Genomic DNA, 18,762 nt, shown 5'->3' on the forward strand with positions numbered 1-18,762 from the left:
GGCGGAACCTATAAAGACAAATGAAAGGAAATGTATCTCTATTTGATGGCAAGTCTGATAAGGGTTAAATAAACCATGATTGATATGGAGAGATTTATGTGGTGTCAAATTGAGCCTTCAACCCACCTTTCATGAGAACGGTGTGTCGATCACCACAGCTAAAACCATTTAAGTTAATTTACATTCCACTGTAGACATCATCCTTCATATCAGGTCAAATCCATGCACTTTATCATGGGGGCGAGCGTGTGAGAGGAGAAGCCATACATTGACGGATCGTTTCGATCTCACTCTATTAACATCTTAAGGCAACTGATTTGACTGCGCAGGGCAGGAGCCTCACAAAATGCAGATCTGGCTGGCTGGTATTCAGTATTGAATTTCCAATGATAATGCCATAAAATGGCATCTTTGGGAGAAGGGCTGCATCTATCATACACATGATTGGTGTAAGATATAGTGACACTTCATTATTGGCTCCTCCTGTGTGATCTTACAGGAGTATGTGTGAGTTGGTGTCATGTGACTGTGTCTTTCCTTCCTTCCTTATTATTGAACTTAAATGAGATTGTCTGGCTACTGTCTGGTGTACACCCACAGCCAGTCCCAATTCGCTCCCTACCCAACCCCCTTGGCCCTCACCCTTTAACCTTTGCAGATCACAAGGGTGTGGATAGGTATAAGCAGTGCAGTAGCACAGCTTCCACCATACTGCTTACACCTTTCAAAACTGCAAACATTGAAGAGTTTGGGGCAAGGCAGAGCGTTTGAGAGTGGGCGTCTACCAGACTGTAGCGAGACAGAATAGAGAGGAACTCATAAAGAGATGTGCTCATATGCAAAGCAAACAGCTGACATTTTAATGTGGCTCGGACAATGTACTGTCGAGTTTCAGCAGATTGTGGAGATTGCGGGATGCTCGCACGCACGCACCAAAACACACACAAAAACCTTATTACAGAAAAACAAAGTTCAGAACACACATCTGTAATATTGCATTGATATTTATTCATATTAAATTAAAAATATATTTTTGACAGATTCATGTAACAAAACTGCGGGAAAATGCTATAGCCTTGGGAATGGTAAAACAAGTTGGAAGCAGCGCTGAAGTATATTCGAACAATAACAGCCTGTAAAGCAAAGGGATGGAAAGAAAGAATAGAGCTCTCCTCCTGGGAACCTCAGCCAAGCGTCAGTAGGTCTGCTGCTAGAGCTCTGTCTGAAGCCTGGACCAGGACATTCTGATACTACAGTCAAACAAGTCCCAATCAACCAATCAATGAAGTCATGATGAATCAAATTAATAAACCAAACCATTATCCATAGACCAACTGAATGATATGTAAATTTAAATATACAGTATAAACCAGCCAACAAGCTATTTGGTTTATCTGATGGCTCCATCAGAAAACAGGGGTCAGGGACCTTGACTGGAGCCCAGCAGGTACACCAGTCAATTTACCATTATTTGAGGCTTGTTGTGGCTGCCCAACAAGATCAAAGGCTGGTTGGGTTTGTTAAACTGTGTCTGTGGGTACAGTATGTATGCATTATCCAAGGCCTATAGTGGTTCCACAGACCATAGGCTTATTTACCTAGGCAAGTCAATTAAGGCAAGTCAATTCAGAACAAACCCTAACCCAGATGACGCTGGGCCAATTGTGCGCCGCCCTATGGGTCTCCCAATCACGGCCGGTTGTGATACAGCCTGGAATCGAACCAGGGTCTGTAGTGATGCCTCTGGCACTTAGATGCAGTGCCTTAGACCGCTGCCCCACTCGGGAGCCCAGGTAGGCAATAAATACATATTGATTATGAAAACCAGTGAAATTGATACGAAAGAATGTTGAGAGAGAAAGACAAATAGAGAGAGAGAGAGGAATATACAGTAAATAAAGGATAGTGGAGTACTCATCAGTATTACAACATAGGCTGAGTCTCTCTGATGGGTGGGTTCTGTACAAATTCAAATGGCTAGACGAGAGGAGAGGATGGAGAGGGGAGGATGGAGAAGGGAAGGAGGAGACGATTGAGAGGGGAGGATGGAGAGGAGAGGAAGGAGAGAGTGGAGACGGGAAGGAGAGGAGAGGATGGAGTAGGGAGGGGGTGAGAGAGGATGGAGAGGGGAGGGGGGAGGAGAGGATGGAGAGGAGAAGGAGAGAAGAGGATGAGAGGGGAGAGGGGAGAGGGGAGGATGGAGAGGAAGGAGAGGGGAGGATGGATAGGGGAGGATGGAGAGGGGAGGGGGAGAGGAGAGGATAGCAAGGGGAGGATAGAGAGGATGGAGTGGGGAAGGAGAGGAGAGGGGGGGGGGGGTGGAGAGGCAACTGAAAGATAAAAGATACACCCAAAACAAGGAAAAGCACCTCTATACAGTGAGCAAGAGGTTTTTAAAACACAAAGTCCACCAAGTTGTGCTAAATACAGATACGAGGAAAACAGCGGGGCACTAGAAAGCCGGCAAGCTTTTTCAAATCAGAATTCACGGGTCAAATACATATATATATATATACAGACATAAAAACCAAGAAGTAAACTGATAATACACAAAAATATTAAGCAAAAAGCAGTAATATGCCAAGGATAAAAGATAAATCGAAAACATGGCAGCCCAAAAAGCATTGCTTTCCTACTATTTACAAATGCACCTGGCCAATTCTTCCACTATCTATAAAAATACTATTCACATTTTCTTGGTTGAAGAACAGTAGTAAAATGATCAGGAATTCTGTATTTTGCCTGTGTGACCTTTAAAAAAAAATGCTCTCCCGTATATTAGTTTAGTGTTACCATCAAACCAGCATGTATTGTAAACTGTGCTTCCTCTACAACGGCAGTCTTTTCCTGTTGTTTCATCATTCAGAAACTATAGAACCACTGTAAAATTAGCTGAGTGTGATAAATGTACAGTTTTTGTGTGTTATAATATATGATGAATTGTATGAATATTATTTGTTATATAACAGTTATATATCAGTTATATATCAGTTATCAGTTATATAACAGGGACGTATCTTCACTGAAACAATAAGCATTGTGTCAAGTTGCAAGACGCACTGAGTGCAGCCTCTCATACAGTATTTACTTGTATATGTAGGGTTTTAAGTCACATCTATGTGCAATGGGATACTTCAGTCCATGAAGAAACAGGAAAGGCTTATTGGATCAAACTGTACATTTCAATACCATAACAATTGCAAGAATTGACCTTAGAAATTAATATTTCGTATTGTAAGAAATTACAGGAATCTTTCCATTATGTACTTTAAGTATTTTCTCCAAGTTGTGGATCCAGGAGTGGACCCAGTTCAGAGTAACATTGAAATACAACAGCGTGGAAGAGGCTTTCACCACAATGTCTGTGCCCCAACTCACAGCAACGCAGTCAAAGAAACAACCATCTATTGCCATTATGAATCCCCCCCATTGAGAGTAAGAAACATCATCATTAACACAATTTACAATGCTCTTTCAGATGTCATGGTTACATCTGTTTTGATTATTATACCCCAAAACCATAAATACAATAGTAGCTGAATCAAATAAATGTGACACTTTCAACATTGTTGATTAAAATGTGTGTGCACAATCAGTGTTGAAATAAAAGAGAGGAAATATTTGAGCTCCTTTTGTACCTAAACGATTTTGCTAAAGCAACCATCAAATACATAATTCATTAAATTAAATTAAATTCATGACTCTCACTTCTAAAACTCCTCACCGGTCGCTTCTTCAAAATCATTTTGGTCTTGTTTAAGTTGCTCCTCATTTAGCTGCTTTATGGTAGTCAGATTTTAAATGCACACCATTCCACTTCAACAACAGTGTTTGCTACATACTGTACATTATATATACAAAAGTATGTGGACCCCCTTTGAATTTGTGGATTTGGCTATTTCAGCCACACCAGTTGCAGTCAGGTGTATAACATCGATCAAACAGCCATGCAATCGCCATAGACAAACATTGGCAGTAGAATGGCCTTACTGAAGAGCTCAGTGACTTTTAACGTGGCACCGTCATAGGATGCCACCTTTCCAACAAGTCAGTTTGTAAAAGTGCTAGTTTGTGTAAGTGCTGTTATTGTGAAGTGGAAACGTCTAGGAGAAACATCGGCTCAGCCGCGAAATGGTAGGCCACACAACCTCACAGAACAGGACCTCCGAGTGTTGAAGCACGTACCACTTAAAAATTGTCTGTTGTCGGTTGCAATACTCACTACCAAGTTCCAAACTGCTTCTGGAAGCAACGTCAGCACATGAACGGTTTGTCAGGAGCATCATGAAATGGAAATCCATGGCCGAGCAGCCGCACACAAGCCTAAGATCACCATGCGCAATGCCAAGCGTCAGCTAGAGTGGTGTAAAACACACCACCATTGGACTCTGGAGCAGTGGAAACGCGTTCTCCGAAATGCGTTCTCCGGAGGCCCTTTCCTGTTTCAGCATGACAATGCCCCTGTGAACAAAGCGAGGTGAATACAGAAATGATTTGTCGAGATCGGTGTGGAAGAAATTGACTGGTCTGCACAGAGCCCTGACCTCCACCCCATCAAACACGTTTGGGATGAATTGGAACGCCCTTGTGTCTGAATGGAAGCAAGTCCCCGCAACAATGTTCCAACACCTAGTGGAAAGCCTTCCCAGAAGAGTAGAGGTTGTTATAGCAGCAAAGTGGAGACCAACTCCATATTAATGGCCATGATTTTGGAAAGAGATGTTCGAAGAGCAGGGTTCAACATATTTTTGGTCATGTAGTGTACATTTCTTTAGTCATCTTTTGAGATGAAGTAAAACTCAACTGGCTTCCCTTGCTGCCATTATAGCGCAACACAGAGCCTAAATGCTGATTCTCAGACAACCTATTGTAACATTGATGCATTGACCTCGTAACATTTGTGGAATGCTAATATCTCTGCCGTTTACCCCGCTAAGGATTGGAAACTGTTGCCCTGTCCGCCAGTATTTCTCTGGAAATGGAGATGCTGGGTGACATGATTTCCCCACGGAACAGAACAGCAGAACATAGCAGCTTTAGTGTACAAGGAAAGCTATAGCACCCTGCTAGCTAAAAGCCCTGTGTGATGCTATGCTAGGATTTTGAGAGCCTGTGTCTGATTGCATACAACACCTTCATATAAGGGTTTACTTTGAGGGATTATTTCTCGTTACCATAGGTATTTTATGCAACTGGCCACTGATGTTGTATTCTCCTTTAGACTGTCTGTAACTGACCAGTGAGATCCATCATGACTCCTCCCAACATCACTCTCATATGCTGTTATTGCACCAACATCCCCATGACCATGTTCATAATCTCTGGTAAAACGTGTCAGTAAAATCTCCAACTAGAACATAGACTCCAATCTTCCATTACACAAGGAGAATGCATACAGATACAGTAAATGTTAGCTCTCAAACTAATGATCTTAAATAAGAAAACCTATTTAAATTTAATGAATCATCTTAAATCAGAAAACCTATTTAATGAATCATCTTAAATCAGAAAATCTATTTAATAAATCATCTTAAATCAAAAAACCTATTTAATAAATCAGAAAAACTATTCAATTTATCCTCCAAAATGAGAACGTTTTGACCTAGCAATACACAGCTGATTCAATCAGGCCTAATATCCAACAATGGATATTGTCTGCAAGGACTATAAGTTCTCTAGCAATTCTACCACTGTAGCGTTCTGTGTCCACAAGGACTAGGCTCTGTAATGCCTCATGATCAGCTATCTAAACAGCTCTATATTTTCCCATGGTTCTTCCAATGTAGCTTTGTTGGCAAGGACTATAAGCTCTGTAGCGATGCTACCAATGTAGTTTTGTCCGCTAGGACTAGGCTCTGTACTACTTCAGCTATATAAACAGGCATATATCCACTTTCATGAACCTGCCAATGTAGCTTTTCCTACTAGCTAGCTAGCCTATCACAACATTTTACATTGACATCATAGTCATTTAGCAGACACTCTTATCCAGAGCAACTTACAGGAGCAATTAGTGTTAAGTGACTTGCTCAAGGGCACATCGGCAGTTTTCACCTAGTCGGCTCAGAGATTTGAACCAGCGACCTTTATGTTACTTAAACACTAGGCTACCTGCTGCCCCACTAAGTTTTGAAGTGCTTCAGCTGGAACTCACTTGGCAAGTAATATTTTTAATTAATAAGGAAGAGAACTGGAGATAAACACACCGTCCAGGAAACATCTCTGTTTGACTAAAATAAAAAATAAATAACACAATGCTTCTCCAAAATCTCCCTGACTTTTTACTCCTTTTCATTCCACTTTTCATTCTATTATCATGGTAGTGGTGAGCCAATGAACGCATTTCTAGTCCTCCTGTCAGTGGTTCTAGACCAGGGTTCTAGACCAGGGTTTCCCAGGGTCTCCACCCCTTGATTATTTGAATCAGCTGTGCAGTGCTAGGGTAAAAACGAAAAGCTGCACCCCTTGGGGTCCCCACGACCGAGTTTGGGAAACGCTGTACTAACCCTTCTCTCTTATACCCTGCTGCTTGTCTACCCTGCTGCTTGTCTACCCTGCTGCTTGTCTTCCCTGCTGCTTGTCTACCCTGCTGCTTGTCTACCCTGCTGCTTGTCTACCCTGCTGCTTGTCTACCCTGCTGCTTGTCTTCCCTGCTGCTTGTCTACCCTGCTGCTTGTCTACCCTGCTGCTTGTCTTCTCTGCTGCTTGTCTACCCTGCTGCTTGTCTACCCTGCTGCTTGTCTACCCTGCTGCTTGTCTACCCTGCTGCTTGTCTACCCTGCTGCTTGTCTACCCTGCTACTTGTCTTCCCTGCTGCTTGTCTACCCTGCTGCTTGTCTACCCTGCTGCTTGTCTACCCTGCTGCTTGTCTTCCCTGCTGCTTGTCTACCCTGCTGCTTGTCTACCCTGCTGCTTGTCTTCTCTGCTGCTTGTCTACCCTGCTGCTTGTCTACCCTGCTGCTTGTCTACCCTGCTGCTTGTCTACCCTGCTGCTTGTCTTCCCTGCTGCTTGTCTACCCTGCTGCTTGTCTTCCCTGCTGCTTGTCTACACTGCTGCTTGTCTACCCTGCTGCTTTTCTTCCCTGCTGCTTGTCTACCCTGCTGCTTGTCTACCCTGCTGCTTGTCTTCCCTGCTGCTTGTCTACCCTGCTGCTTGTCTTCCCTGCTGCTTGTCTAACCTGTTGCTTGTCTACCCTGCTGCTTGTCTACCCTGCTGCTTGTCTACCCTGCTACTTGTCTTCCCTGCTGCTTGTCTTCCCTGCTGCTTGTCTACCCTGCTGCTTGTCTACCCTGCTGCTTGTCTACCCTGCTGCTTGTCTTCTCTGCTGCTTGTCTTCTCTGCTGCTTGTCTACCCTGCTGCTTGTCTTCCCTGCTGCTTGTCTACCCTGCTGCTTGTCTACCCTGCTGCTTGTCTACCCTGCTTCTTGGCTACCCTAGTGCTTGTCTACCCTGCTGATTGCCTACCCTGCTGCTTGTCTACCCTGCTGCTTGTCTACCCTGCTGCTTGTCTACCCTGCTGCTTGTCTACCCTGCTGCTTGTCTTCTCTGCTGCTTGTCTTCTCTGCTGCTTGGCTACCCTGCTGCTTGGCTACCCTGCTGCTTGGCTACCCTGCTGCTTGGCTACCCTGCTGCTTGTCTACCCTGCTGCTTGTCTACCCTGCTGCTTGTCTTCCCTGCTGCTTGGCTACCCTGCTGCTTGTCTTCCCTGCTGCTTGTCTTCCCTGCTGCTTGTCTACCCTGCTGCTTGTCTACCCTGCTGCTTGTCTTCCCTGCTGCTTGTCTTCCCTGCTGCTTGGCTACCCTGCTGCTGGTCTACCCTGCTGCTTGTCTTCCCTGCTGCTTGGCTACCCTGCTGCTTGTCTACCCTGCTGCTTGTCTACCCTGCTTCTTGGCTACCCTAGTGCTTGTCTACCCTGCTGATTGCCTACCCTGCTGCTTGTCTACCCTGCTGCTTGTCTACCCTGCTGCTTGTCTTCTCTGCTGCTTGTCTACCCTGCTGCTTGGCTACCCTGCTGCTTGGCTACCCTGCTGCTTGTCTACCCTGCTGCTTGTCTACCCTGCTGCTTGGCTACCCTGCTGCTTGTCTACCCTGCTGCTTGTCTACCCTGCTGCTTGTCTTCCCTGCTGCTTGTCTTCCCTGCTGCTTGGCTACCCTGCTGCTGGTCTACCCTGCTGCTTGTCTTCCCTGCTGCTTGTCTTCCCTGCTGCTTGTCTACCCTGCTGCTTGTCTACCCTGCTGCTTGTCTTCATTATTAATAAAGTGCTCCATCTGTGGATTGTCCTTCATTATGCAAACACACTGAGAAATTACAAACAGAAGCCACAATGCAGAGAAAATGAACAGTGAAATGGAGTAGGCTATCTGCCTTTTCTCTAGCTGCAATGCGATAGATAAAACATCATTAAAATGAACCGATGGAGAATCGGATGTGCTTCTGGCTGGGGAAACAATGAAGAGAGAGGTTTGGCTGTGCCAGAATGGTTAATAAGTCCTATCAAATCGCCAAAAAATCTAAAAGGCCAAAATCAAAATATTTCTCTCTAGATAACAGTATTCCCCCTCTACTAGCAGCGAAAACAAGAATGATCTGGCAGTATTCTGAGACACATGGATCTGGCCTCCCATAGATATGGGGTCTGTCTACCTGTGCTATCTAAACATTATTTTCAAACATGAATAGAAAAGTGTTCAATGTCCTCGATCGCTGTAGCTTCTGTGTTTCCTTAATGACAATGTAATTGTGGAGGAAGGACATCTCTCCAAATGTTTTGCCACAGTTTTATTCTCCAGTCCAAACTGTTGAAGAGGGGATGCACTGTACTTTACGTAGTAGGGGAGAGAGGAATTTGGTGGTGGAGCAAATGCCTTGGTTTTATGGACCAGTTTAGTGTTCAGACAGTCTTGTTTTATTTGTAATATAGTAATAAATACAGCATTTCAACTGTCCTTATCTGATGTTCTGTTAATCCACAGAACATGTCTGGTAATGAGGACAGTCTACTTGGCGAGTAATAGGTTAATATCCAGTGTATTTCCATGCTTTCTTCACTCCTCCCTACCCATGGCCAACCCAAGACCAGATCAGCTTCTCAGGCTCTCCTATTCAGTTTGACCAGCACTCACAATTCCTCTCCTGCAGGGTAGTGTCCACCACATTGGGGCTTAGTTATGCTTCTTAACGCCCAGGACCAGACCAAGTTTTCAGGCCTCTCCCGTCCCAGAAAAACTGGTGTCTGTTGCCTGCCACCCATCCAGTCCCCTCGAATCCTTCATTTCTCCACACACGTGGGTCATGTTCATTATGGGACACCTTAACAAACCGCTTCACAAGGTCCAGATAATGCCTCCCTATTTCAGTCTGTTGTCTTCTGTTAGGTACCAAATTAACACAACCCTGCCATCTCTTTCTCTGTCTGTCTGTCTGTCTGTCTGTCTGTCTGTCTGTCTGTCTGTCTGTCTGTCTAGTTTAGAGTACAGTCCCCATCTTATCAGTCCTTTCCTGAGGTCTTTGTAACCAGCTCTGATAGGGAAGCAAACAGACAGACTGCGAGGGTTTGTCAGTAAAAAACAGATATTGCAACATATAGCAGTTTCCTATTTATATTCTATGACTGCATCGATTCAGGGGTTTGTCATTTGTCTGCCTCAGAAGTCATGTGGGTTAGAAGGAACACCATGGCTGGGTGGTGGCGATCCTCTCCTTACAGATAAGCCTATTCTCTCTTAAATCCTGTGCCACTTTCTGCTTGCTGTATTTCACTGTGTTCAGCATAGCCCCTTCAAGCTTTGCATACATATAACATTGTGGCATTTACTTGCTGAATGGCTTTGTCTTGTCATCGCGCTGCACTGACTTTGCTTCTGTTATCTCCACTGCTTTAGAACCCAAGGGCAATGGAGCTCCTGGTCCAGAAACGTACTGCACACGGCGCTAATGTTATCTCTTTCTCTGTGTATGTGTATATGTGTGTTTTTGTGTGCATGCTTGCATGTATGTCTATATTGTGCATGTAAGTATATAGAATTAGAACAGGGTTATTGATGTGTCAAGGTTGGGAGCACATCTTCCTTTTTCGCGAGATACAAATTAACATGTTATAGCTGATATGAGCGGAGCTGTATAATAAATGTACGAATTCTATTACATATTCAGAGGGGTTCGAACCATGTCAACATCAAAGATGCCACACAGAGCCAGCCAGCCAGTCAGCGGACAGGAATGCATACTCCACATTATGTGACAGATGTATGGCGTGGCTGGGGCTTGAGAGACAGTCACGGAACAGCAGTGTATACGCAGATGTATTACGTGTTCTCCTATATGAACCTGATATACTGCACACCAACGGCTATCATGACATTCCTGTATGTGTGGATGGTGGATTGCTACAATATGCATTTAACCCAGTTGGAAAAATGTGCTGCTCCAAGACTTTCAGTGTAGTGTATTGATTGTGAATCACTGCATGGTTCTTACACAAATCTTATTAATAATAAAATAATATATTAGAGATCATGAGCAAACAATATACTGTAAGTGTAAGTGCTTCAAGTTCCTTGTTCCTTGGCCTTCATCCTGTCTGTTTACACCTACAGAGACCGATACTGTTTGTCATTACATGTAACTTTTCACGTAGCCTTCTGTTGTTGTTGTAATCAACACTGAAGGGGCGGGGCTGAGGGTGAGTAATGGGCACATTATCGGAGGAGTTAAGAATGGGGCTGAGAGTGACCGGTGAGGCTGTCAATTATCAAACCAGTCCTGGGTTATTGGGTGGGGGGAGGCTCTCAACAGTTTATATTAAATGCCTTGACGTGTCCAAAAAGTTGGACACATTCCGAAATGGACCTGGGCCTTCCCACCCGGACCCAATATGCATAAATATATTTTTCTCAATATAGAGACCCATTCCAAATGGACCTGAGGACAACTAGATCCGTTCCGTATAGACCTGGTCGGATCCAATCTGAGTGAGGGAAGCAGCAGAAAAGTACATTTTTAAGCTACTTTATTAACCGGAGCTGATAAAGAGCGAGGGAGAGAAGGTAGAGAGAGGTGATGCTCTAGCAGGGGCCGTGCTGTGTGTGTAGGCTACTGTGAGTGTGAGCAAGTGACACAGGGAGCACGGAGGGAGAGACGAAAGATGGCAACCAACCAAGCCAACTCGCACTATAGTAGACTAATAGCTGCCAAAGCTAGGTTATTTATCATTGAATATGATTACGTAGTACCTGCCTTGAGTTAATCCAACCAAGAGCAGCTACTTAAGCTAGCTAGCTAGCTAGGCTAATTGAGGCTGCATGCGCGGTCTCGTCCTACACAGTTACAAACAACAATGACTCCTTTTAGAATATAAAGTAGCAGCCTACCTATTGGCTCTCGGTCATTGTAGCCTATCCTTCTCGAACTTTTAATTCTGTCATTTTAATTCCATCTTCCATTGATTAGCTATCTCCTAACTTTTGCCCCACAAGGAGACTCTATGACTGTAGCCTACTGCCGCTTTGATGACCTATGATTGGCCAGCAACAACAACAAGCTACACGCACCACTCTCGTGAAAAGCAGAGTAGCAGCATAAATTACTCAATTTCTCTCTCTCCCTCTCTTCTGCAGCCGTCGCGTTTGGATCTTTACGGTCCTTCCGGACAAGTTAGTTAAAATTACACATACACGAGACTCGTGACAATCATATCAAATCTGACCCAGACCCATTATTTAGAATTCTGGATCCGACCCCACTTGGGTCCCAGATCGGGTCTCGGGTATTCGGTTACAGGTGAATCTGTGAAAACTTTCAGTGTATATTACTGTAATATTACTGTAGTACTTCTGTGTAATGTGACTGTAATCCAGTGTAGAGGACATAGACAGACAGAGAGGAGAACATCAGTCCTGGGTTCGTAGGAGGTGGGAGGCTCTCAGCACTATGTTTTAAAATATAATATTACTGTAATGTTACTGTAATCCAGTGTCAGTTCAGATGTGTCAGTCCAGTGCTGGTGAAGGGAACCAGGGTTGATACGTAAATATTGTGTGGCTGAGTGAGAGAGGGACTCCCATCCATACCCTCCTCCTCCCTTGTCTTCCACCTTTCCTGGACCAGACCCTCTTTCCTCCTCATCCTCCTCCCCGTTACACCACAGTGTTCCTCTGTCTGTAGGGTGGGGGCGGCAGCACGGTCCCAGGTTTCAGGGCGAACTCTGTCAGGTACTCCTGGTTCTCGGCCACGGCGGGCCGGATGCGTCCGTTCTGCCGGTAGAAGAAGCGCGTGCTGCAGTCCTGCAAGTACTCAGGGTTGTGCAGGGTGGCCTTGGGAGGGAGGCTATGCTGCCAGTACTCTGGATTGTCAAAAGTCTTGTTCTTGTCTTGTCTATTCTTCTTGTCCAACATGATGGTGCCTGTGAGGCCGGGGTGAAGGGTATACCCGGGGTGGGCTGGGTGGGAGGGGTGGCCTGGGTGGGCGCCGGCTATACCGAGGCCTGGAGGAACAGAGTATCCTGGTTGTGCAGAGACTCCATGGGCGTGGGCTGCCTGGACGCTGTGACCAGGGTTTCCTACCTGGGCGGTGCCTGATTGACCAGCAGTGAGGCCAATGACGCCTGGTTGGCTTACCAGGGTGGCGAGGGCAGGGTTGTGTCCCCCAGTGAACCCATTCTTCTTCAGGGTGTAGTCACTGTAGTCTCCCACTCCGGGGTTGTGGAAGGTGTTGAGGTAGAGGGGCTCGTTGACGTATTCGTCCTCCACTCTGGGGCCAGAGCCTGCCTGTTGGGGGCCGCTGGGTGCCACCTGTCAAGTCAAGTCAAGTCAAAGTTTAGTTAAAGTGCTTTCAAATAGCTAGATGGTCCATGTTATTACTATCGTATGACAATTACATGTGTTTGGTTAGTAGATATCATGAACAAATGACTTAGACTCCTAAGGATTAACGGGGGTCAAAAAACACTTTACCAGATTCAAAAAATAGTAGAAAAAAAGGGGGAGGGGGGAAATGTCGATAACAGTAAAATGAAAAGGGTATAAAAATTCTGGAGCGAGCAGTCCATAAGAAATAGCACTAATACTAATGAAAAAGTCCACCTGATAGGGGTTACAGCTGTCCAGGGTTAGGGCAGCTCCATTCCTCCGACGGGTCACGAATGGGTTCTCCTCCACAGGGTTGAGATAGTCTGTTAGAGAGGGGGGAAGAGAGAGATATACAGAGAGAGAGGTTAGAGGTTTTCAAAGGATGAACAGAAGGCTTGCAGTATCTACGGATCTCTTCACTAGCATCTGACATGCCTCTATGTGTGTGTGAGATGGTGTGTAAGCTTAGGTCTCTACAGCTCTCTGTCTGAATCAAAGGGTGAGAAAGAGATGATGAAACCTGGAATCTGATATCACCAGGTACACTACAGAACAGTACACCCATCTGGTAACAGACTAGGCTCATAGGAAAGGATCAGAACCGTTCACCTATTTGAGAATTTCTGAACTTTGGTCTTTTGTCTAACTGGATCAGTCACTGCAAAGCTTCAGAACTAAAAGCCTTTGGCTGTGGATAAAAGCTATTTCAAGGAAAGACATTATAAACAGTTAAGACGTGCTTCCTGTAGTACATGGCATTAGGTGAGGAAAGGAAAACAATGAATAGTGACACCATGTTGTACCTGAGGTGGCCTTCTCCCTCATGGCGGTCAGGTATCCATCCTGGTCGGTGTCTCCTCTAGCTCCTCTCTCCCCCAGCATGATGGTTGGGTCTGCACTGTAGCGCTGTCCACTGCTGTTCTCCACTGGACCTGAGGCTAAATAATTATAATAAAACCATTTATTTGTATAGGGCTTTTCATTAAATAGGAATTTCAACGCTCTACGTAGGCAAATAAAACACAAACAAACAAAGATTAAAAATCAACAAAATATATTTAGCATCAAGGAAGCTAAAATAACAGTGCTAAAAGAGGCATCACCTGGTGCTCCGTCTGAACCAGGAAGTCCCGCGTTCCGGGGAATTGCCTGCTTCCTCAGTGTGCCGTTACAGCGCTGGTCCTCGAAGCGTTGGTGCTCCGGGCCGCTACCGCCCTGCCCCCCTGCAGACTGGTCCCCTGGGGACAGGGACAGCACCCGCGGGATGGTCCCCAACATGTCCTCCATATCGAAACTAGGGTCTTGGTACACAAACTGGTTCTGTAGGGAAACAAGGAGACGTTTAATGTACTGTACACATTGATGGGCTGTGGGTTCTGCAGGGGCATAAGAGGACACAGGGGTCTAATACATACTCCTGAGTGTTGGTACTTGTGTTCAAGAGTATTGGTTCAAGGGAGAGTCAGTCTCCTTCATCTCCCTTCTCCTCATGCTCCAACACCCTCCCCCCTCATCCCTCCTTCTCCCTCCTCCTCCATCCTCCCCTGTCCTCACCCCTCCTGTGGGTGAGTGGTCTCTACCCGTCCCCGTCACCTCCTACCCCTCCTGATCTCTTAGTCTCAGCGGTGGTCTGCAGGTGTGTAGTCAGCACTCACTGCGGAGACTCTCTCTCACGCTGTGTACCCTCCACCTTATAGCTACACACTCAGAATCACTCCTCCTGTGTCAACTCCACTCATCCTCCTCTCTTCCTTCTCCTAGACTCCAGAGCTCACACTGTGAACCTTCTACCCTGTAACTATTTCTCCTCTGTCACTCCTCTTCTGTCAACTCCTCCCATCGCCTCCTATGTTGTTCCTCCTCTCTTCCTCCTCATCATCCATAACAACACACTAAATACTGTGGCTCTTGGTTTTACGTAGCCCTACAAGATTCTGTCAGTGTATGTACTGTATGTTGTGGTAATATACACTGCAGTTATATCCTGAGAAGTGGAATCCAATTTCAGTGCAACAGATGAGTCCAACCAACATGGGAAATCAACTAGTCAACACAATGTACCCGAAACAGACATCAGAAGAAAACACTTTAAGGCAGAATTTAAGGGGAGTTTATCATGAAGAGAACACAGGTTGAATGATGGAGTAGCTCAGTGTGATCTTTGTCTTCGGTTGTATAAGACTGCGATTAAATATCAAAGGACACTTTGTAGCCAGGCTTCTAAGTAAAGAAGTTAGGGAAGAGCAATCAAATTATTTTTATAGAATATAATAGAATGTATACTGAGAAGGGCATTGTGTACACAGGTCCTTAACCTGTTGGATAAAGAGGAGAGAAGAGGAGAGAGGAGAGAAGAAAAGAATAAGAAATAGAAGAAAGAGAAGATGAGAGAGGAGAGGAGAAGAGAGAGGAGAGAAGAAAATAAGAAGAAACAGAAGAGAAGATGGGAGAAGAGAAGAGGGGAGAAGAGAGGAGAGGATAAGAGAGGATAGAAGAGATTTACATTTAAGTCATTTAGCAGACGCTCTTATCTAGAGCGAATTACAAATTTGAAAGTTCATACATATTCATCCTGGTCCCCCCGTGGGAATTGAACCCACAACCCTGGCGTTGCAAGCGCCATGCTCTACCAACTGAGCCACACGGGACCACCAGAGATGAGAGAAGAAAAGAAGAAGAAATAGAAGAAAAGAGAAGAGAAGAGGGGAGGAGAGAGGATAGGAGAGAGGAGAAAAGAGAGGAGAGAAGAAAAGAAGAAGAAATAGAAGTAAAGAGAAGAGAAGAGAAGAGGGGAGAAGAGAGGAGAGAGGAGAGAAGAAAAGAAGAAGAAATAGAAGTAAAGAGAAGAGAAGAGAAGAGGGGAGGAGAGAGGAGAGGAGAGGAGAAAAGAAAAAGAAATAGAAGAAAAGAGAAGAGAAGAGAAGAGGGGAGAGGAGAGGAGAGGAGAGAAGAGAGGAGAAAAGAGAGGAGAGGAGAGAGGAGAGAAGAAATAGAAGAAAAGAGAAGAGAGGAGAGGAGAGAAGAGCCTTACCCTGTTGGAATCAACGTGTGTCCTGGGTGTGTACGCCAGCGGTGGGATATTAAAAGCCTGAGGAACCAGGTACTCCTCAGCATCCATCAGATCCTCCAGTTCCTCCTCATCCAGCAGGCTCTGGAAGAACGTACTGTCGTTGGGGCTGGGCAGCTTCATACGGTCATCACCCTGGAGGGGGAGGGAGGGGGTGGTGGGGGAGAAGGAGAGGGAGGGAGAGACATACAAATTACTCAACAGTCATGATATCCACACATCAGAGTGTCATTCACGCTACTCCCCAGGATAAGTAGGGGTATAGGAGGGGAAGGTAAGTCACCTGGATGACCAGGTAGCGCTGGGGGTCCCGGGCCATCCTACAGAACTCTGCAGCCAGCTCCTTGAACTTGGGCCTGCTGTCTGCGTCTATCATCCAACCTGGAGGGGACAACAAAGAACTTTAGAGATGGGGAACACGGACAAGGTATACCGTAGGAGGATTTCTCAATGCGACAGAGTAAAGGAGAGAAAGAGAGAGAGAAACACACACATACACACCATGCATACTGACGCCACACACTCACCACCACACACACTGCTGCTACAGTTTCCATTTCTATTTTATTTTATATATTTATCTTTAACTATGCATTGTGGAAATGGACACGTAAGTAAGTCTGTTAGTCTACACCTGTTGTTTACGAAGCATGTGTCAAATTTGATTTGATTTTGACCGATTTTATGAGGGAGAGGTTGGCGTGGGTACTACAGGGGCATTGGGCACAGGATCATGGAGGAAGGTGACAGAGGATGTTGGTCAGTCAGAGACACCCTGGCCCCAATGTGTGAGAGGAGGGCCACAGCCAGAGGAGAGAGAAGAGCCACAGCCAGCAGAGAGAGAAGAGCCACAGCCAGCAGAGAGAGAAGAGCCACAGCCAGCACAGTACAGCCAGGAAACACAAGGGTAGTGCTGGAATGGTGTCTCTGCCTGGACAGGGGGGCATAGTACCGTCTGTGATCCTACACTATAGGGCTGGGGACAAAGCAGGGGGGTTGTGTGTGTGTGTGTGTGTGTGTGTGTGTGTGTGTGTGTGTGTGTGTGTGTGTGTGTGTGTGTGTGTGTGTGTGTGTGTGTGTGTGTGTGTGTGTGTGTGTGTGAGAGAGAGTGAGACAGAGAGAGGGGCAGAAAGAGACAGAGAGACAGAGACAGAGACAGAGACAGAGAGAGAGGTTATACAGGGCAGCTTACATTTCACCATGACCATGTATACATCTATGGTGCAGATGGGAGGTTGGGGAAGACGCTCTCCCTTCTCCAACAGGTCTGGGATGTCCCGGGTCGGGATGCCATCATACGGCTTCCCCCCGAACGTCATCAGTTCCCAAATGGTCACCCCTGAGAAGAGGTGTAAGGTTAAATGTTTTTTTTGCCAAACATAGTATATATATTGGAAATCTTATGATTTCACCAGGGATCTTACTTAACTGTTAAAACACATTGATTGGTTGATTGATTGAATTGATGTTAATGCCCAGCCTTACCATAGCTCCACACGTCACTCTGGTGGGTAAACTTCCTGTAGTGAATACACTCCAAGGCCATCCACTTGATTGGCATCTGGAGGTAAAGAGAAACATATATTTTATTGTATTAGATAATATGGATAATTTATACCCAACGTACTGCAAGTACGCAACGCAAGAAGGCAATTAGCTACACAAAAATGGCTTTCACTTAATAGACATCTACAAGTGAAGAGAAGAATAACTTTTATTTTTTAACAAACGTTGGAGAACATGAACTGAATAAAAACAAAGGGCTGGTTTTAAGCCTAGTTCTGGAGTAAAAAGCTATTTTCCTGGAGATTTTCAATGGAGCTTTTAAGTCCAGGACAATCAGCCCATGATGTCTAATTCTGACCCTATATAAATATTACGGATGTATTTGTATCATGTGAGTTTTCCTGTTGTTCCTATGTCAATGACCCAATTAGAGGAATAGTAAACTGTTATAGAGCTGTGTTCAGACCAAGATTAGTCTGAAAAGGGAGTAAAGTTGCTATCTATTTACTGATCCATTTGGGGTCAACTTAACCTTCACTAAAGCTGTTTGTATGCCATATAGGCCTGTGTGCTAATATGCTGCAAATACTATGGCAACAAGGCAGTTATAGTGGATGTTTACTTGATAAATTAAATATGAATGAAAGCCCACTGAGCTAAAATAACTCAAACGAAAACACAAAAATAGCATTTTATTTCAGCAAAGCCACAGTATCGAGCTCCTGTTGTGCTAAAGCCTTCTAAAACCATCCCAAATCTTTGTCAATATGAAAACCATTTGCCATTTTTGCAGGGTCATTAAGCATGTTTCCATTGACCCAAGATTATTCGAAAAAAGCAATGTTGCAAATTTTGGGGGACTGATGTGTAATGGAAACAGCAGATATAGGATACATTTTCTAAATATCCACAACATTTGTATCCGCTCGACGAGGGGGATTTTTCTTTTGTCTAATTTTCTTAATTGAGACAAATGATGATGGAAACAGTGTTTTTTGAATGAATTATGATTCCTGAATAATTTTAAAGGTACACAGGGAACGTGATGTCATCACATAACTATAAAGCTCTACTCCACATTTCATTTTAAAGGTCTACTGCTTTCTAAATATATTCCTCAACTTTATAACAATCATGTTTGTTTGCCCGGATTGTTCTGCCTTTCAAGAATGCCTGAATTGCTCCGCCTTGTTTTCTGGTTGGCTGGCAGGTTTCACCAACCAATTACTTCAGATCTACTGGAGCGCAAGTATCACCCCTGCATGTACATAGGTGATATGCTGGCACATGATTAGAATATAGCAAATATGAGTGAATTGTTATTGCATATAAACGCACCCT

At 44.9% G+C, this 18,762-nt stretch overlaps 1 protein-coding gene across 4 annotated transcripts in view; it reads right to left on the bottom strand.

Annotated features, from left to right (window-relative positions):
- Positions 1-988: 988 nt before the first annotated feature.
- The window catches only part of LOC129816567 (receptor tyrosine-protein kinase erbB-4-like), a 634,779-nt gene continuing 617,005 nt past the window's right edge, over positions 989-18,762 (bottom strand). For all 4 annotated transcript variants that reach the window (XM_055871183.1, XM_055871182.1, XM_055871185.1 and 1 more), the window contains 8 exons: positions 17,401-17,476; positions 17,108-17,254; positions 16,199-16,296; positions 15,880-16,050; positions 13,952-14,168; positions 13,652-13,786; positions 13,083-13,171; positions 989-12,791 (listed from right to left, as the gene is read on the bottom strand). In XM_055871183.1, coding sequence (XP_055727158.1) covers positions 12,138-12,791; positions 13,083-13,171; positions 13,652-13,786; positions 13,952-14,168; positions 15,880-16,050; positions 16,199-16,296; positions 17,108-17,254; positions 17,401-17,476 — 1,587 coding nt within the window. In that variant the 3' untranslated portion in view covers positions 989-12,137. The remainder of the gene's footprint in view (positions 12,792-13,082; positions 13,172-13,651; positions 13,787-13,951; positions 14,169-15,879; positions 16,051-16,198; positions 16,297-17,107; positions 17,255-17,400; positions 17,477-18,762) is intronic.

This window comes from Salvelinus fontinalis, chromosome 19, assembly GCF_029448725.1.
Source record: "Salvelinus fontinalis isolate EN_2023a chromosome 19, ASM2944872v1, whole genome shotgun sequence".
NCBI classification, from domain to species: Eukaryota; Metazoa; Chordata; class Actinopteri; order Salmoniformes; family Salmonidae; genus Salvelinus; species Salvelinus fontinalis.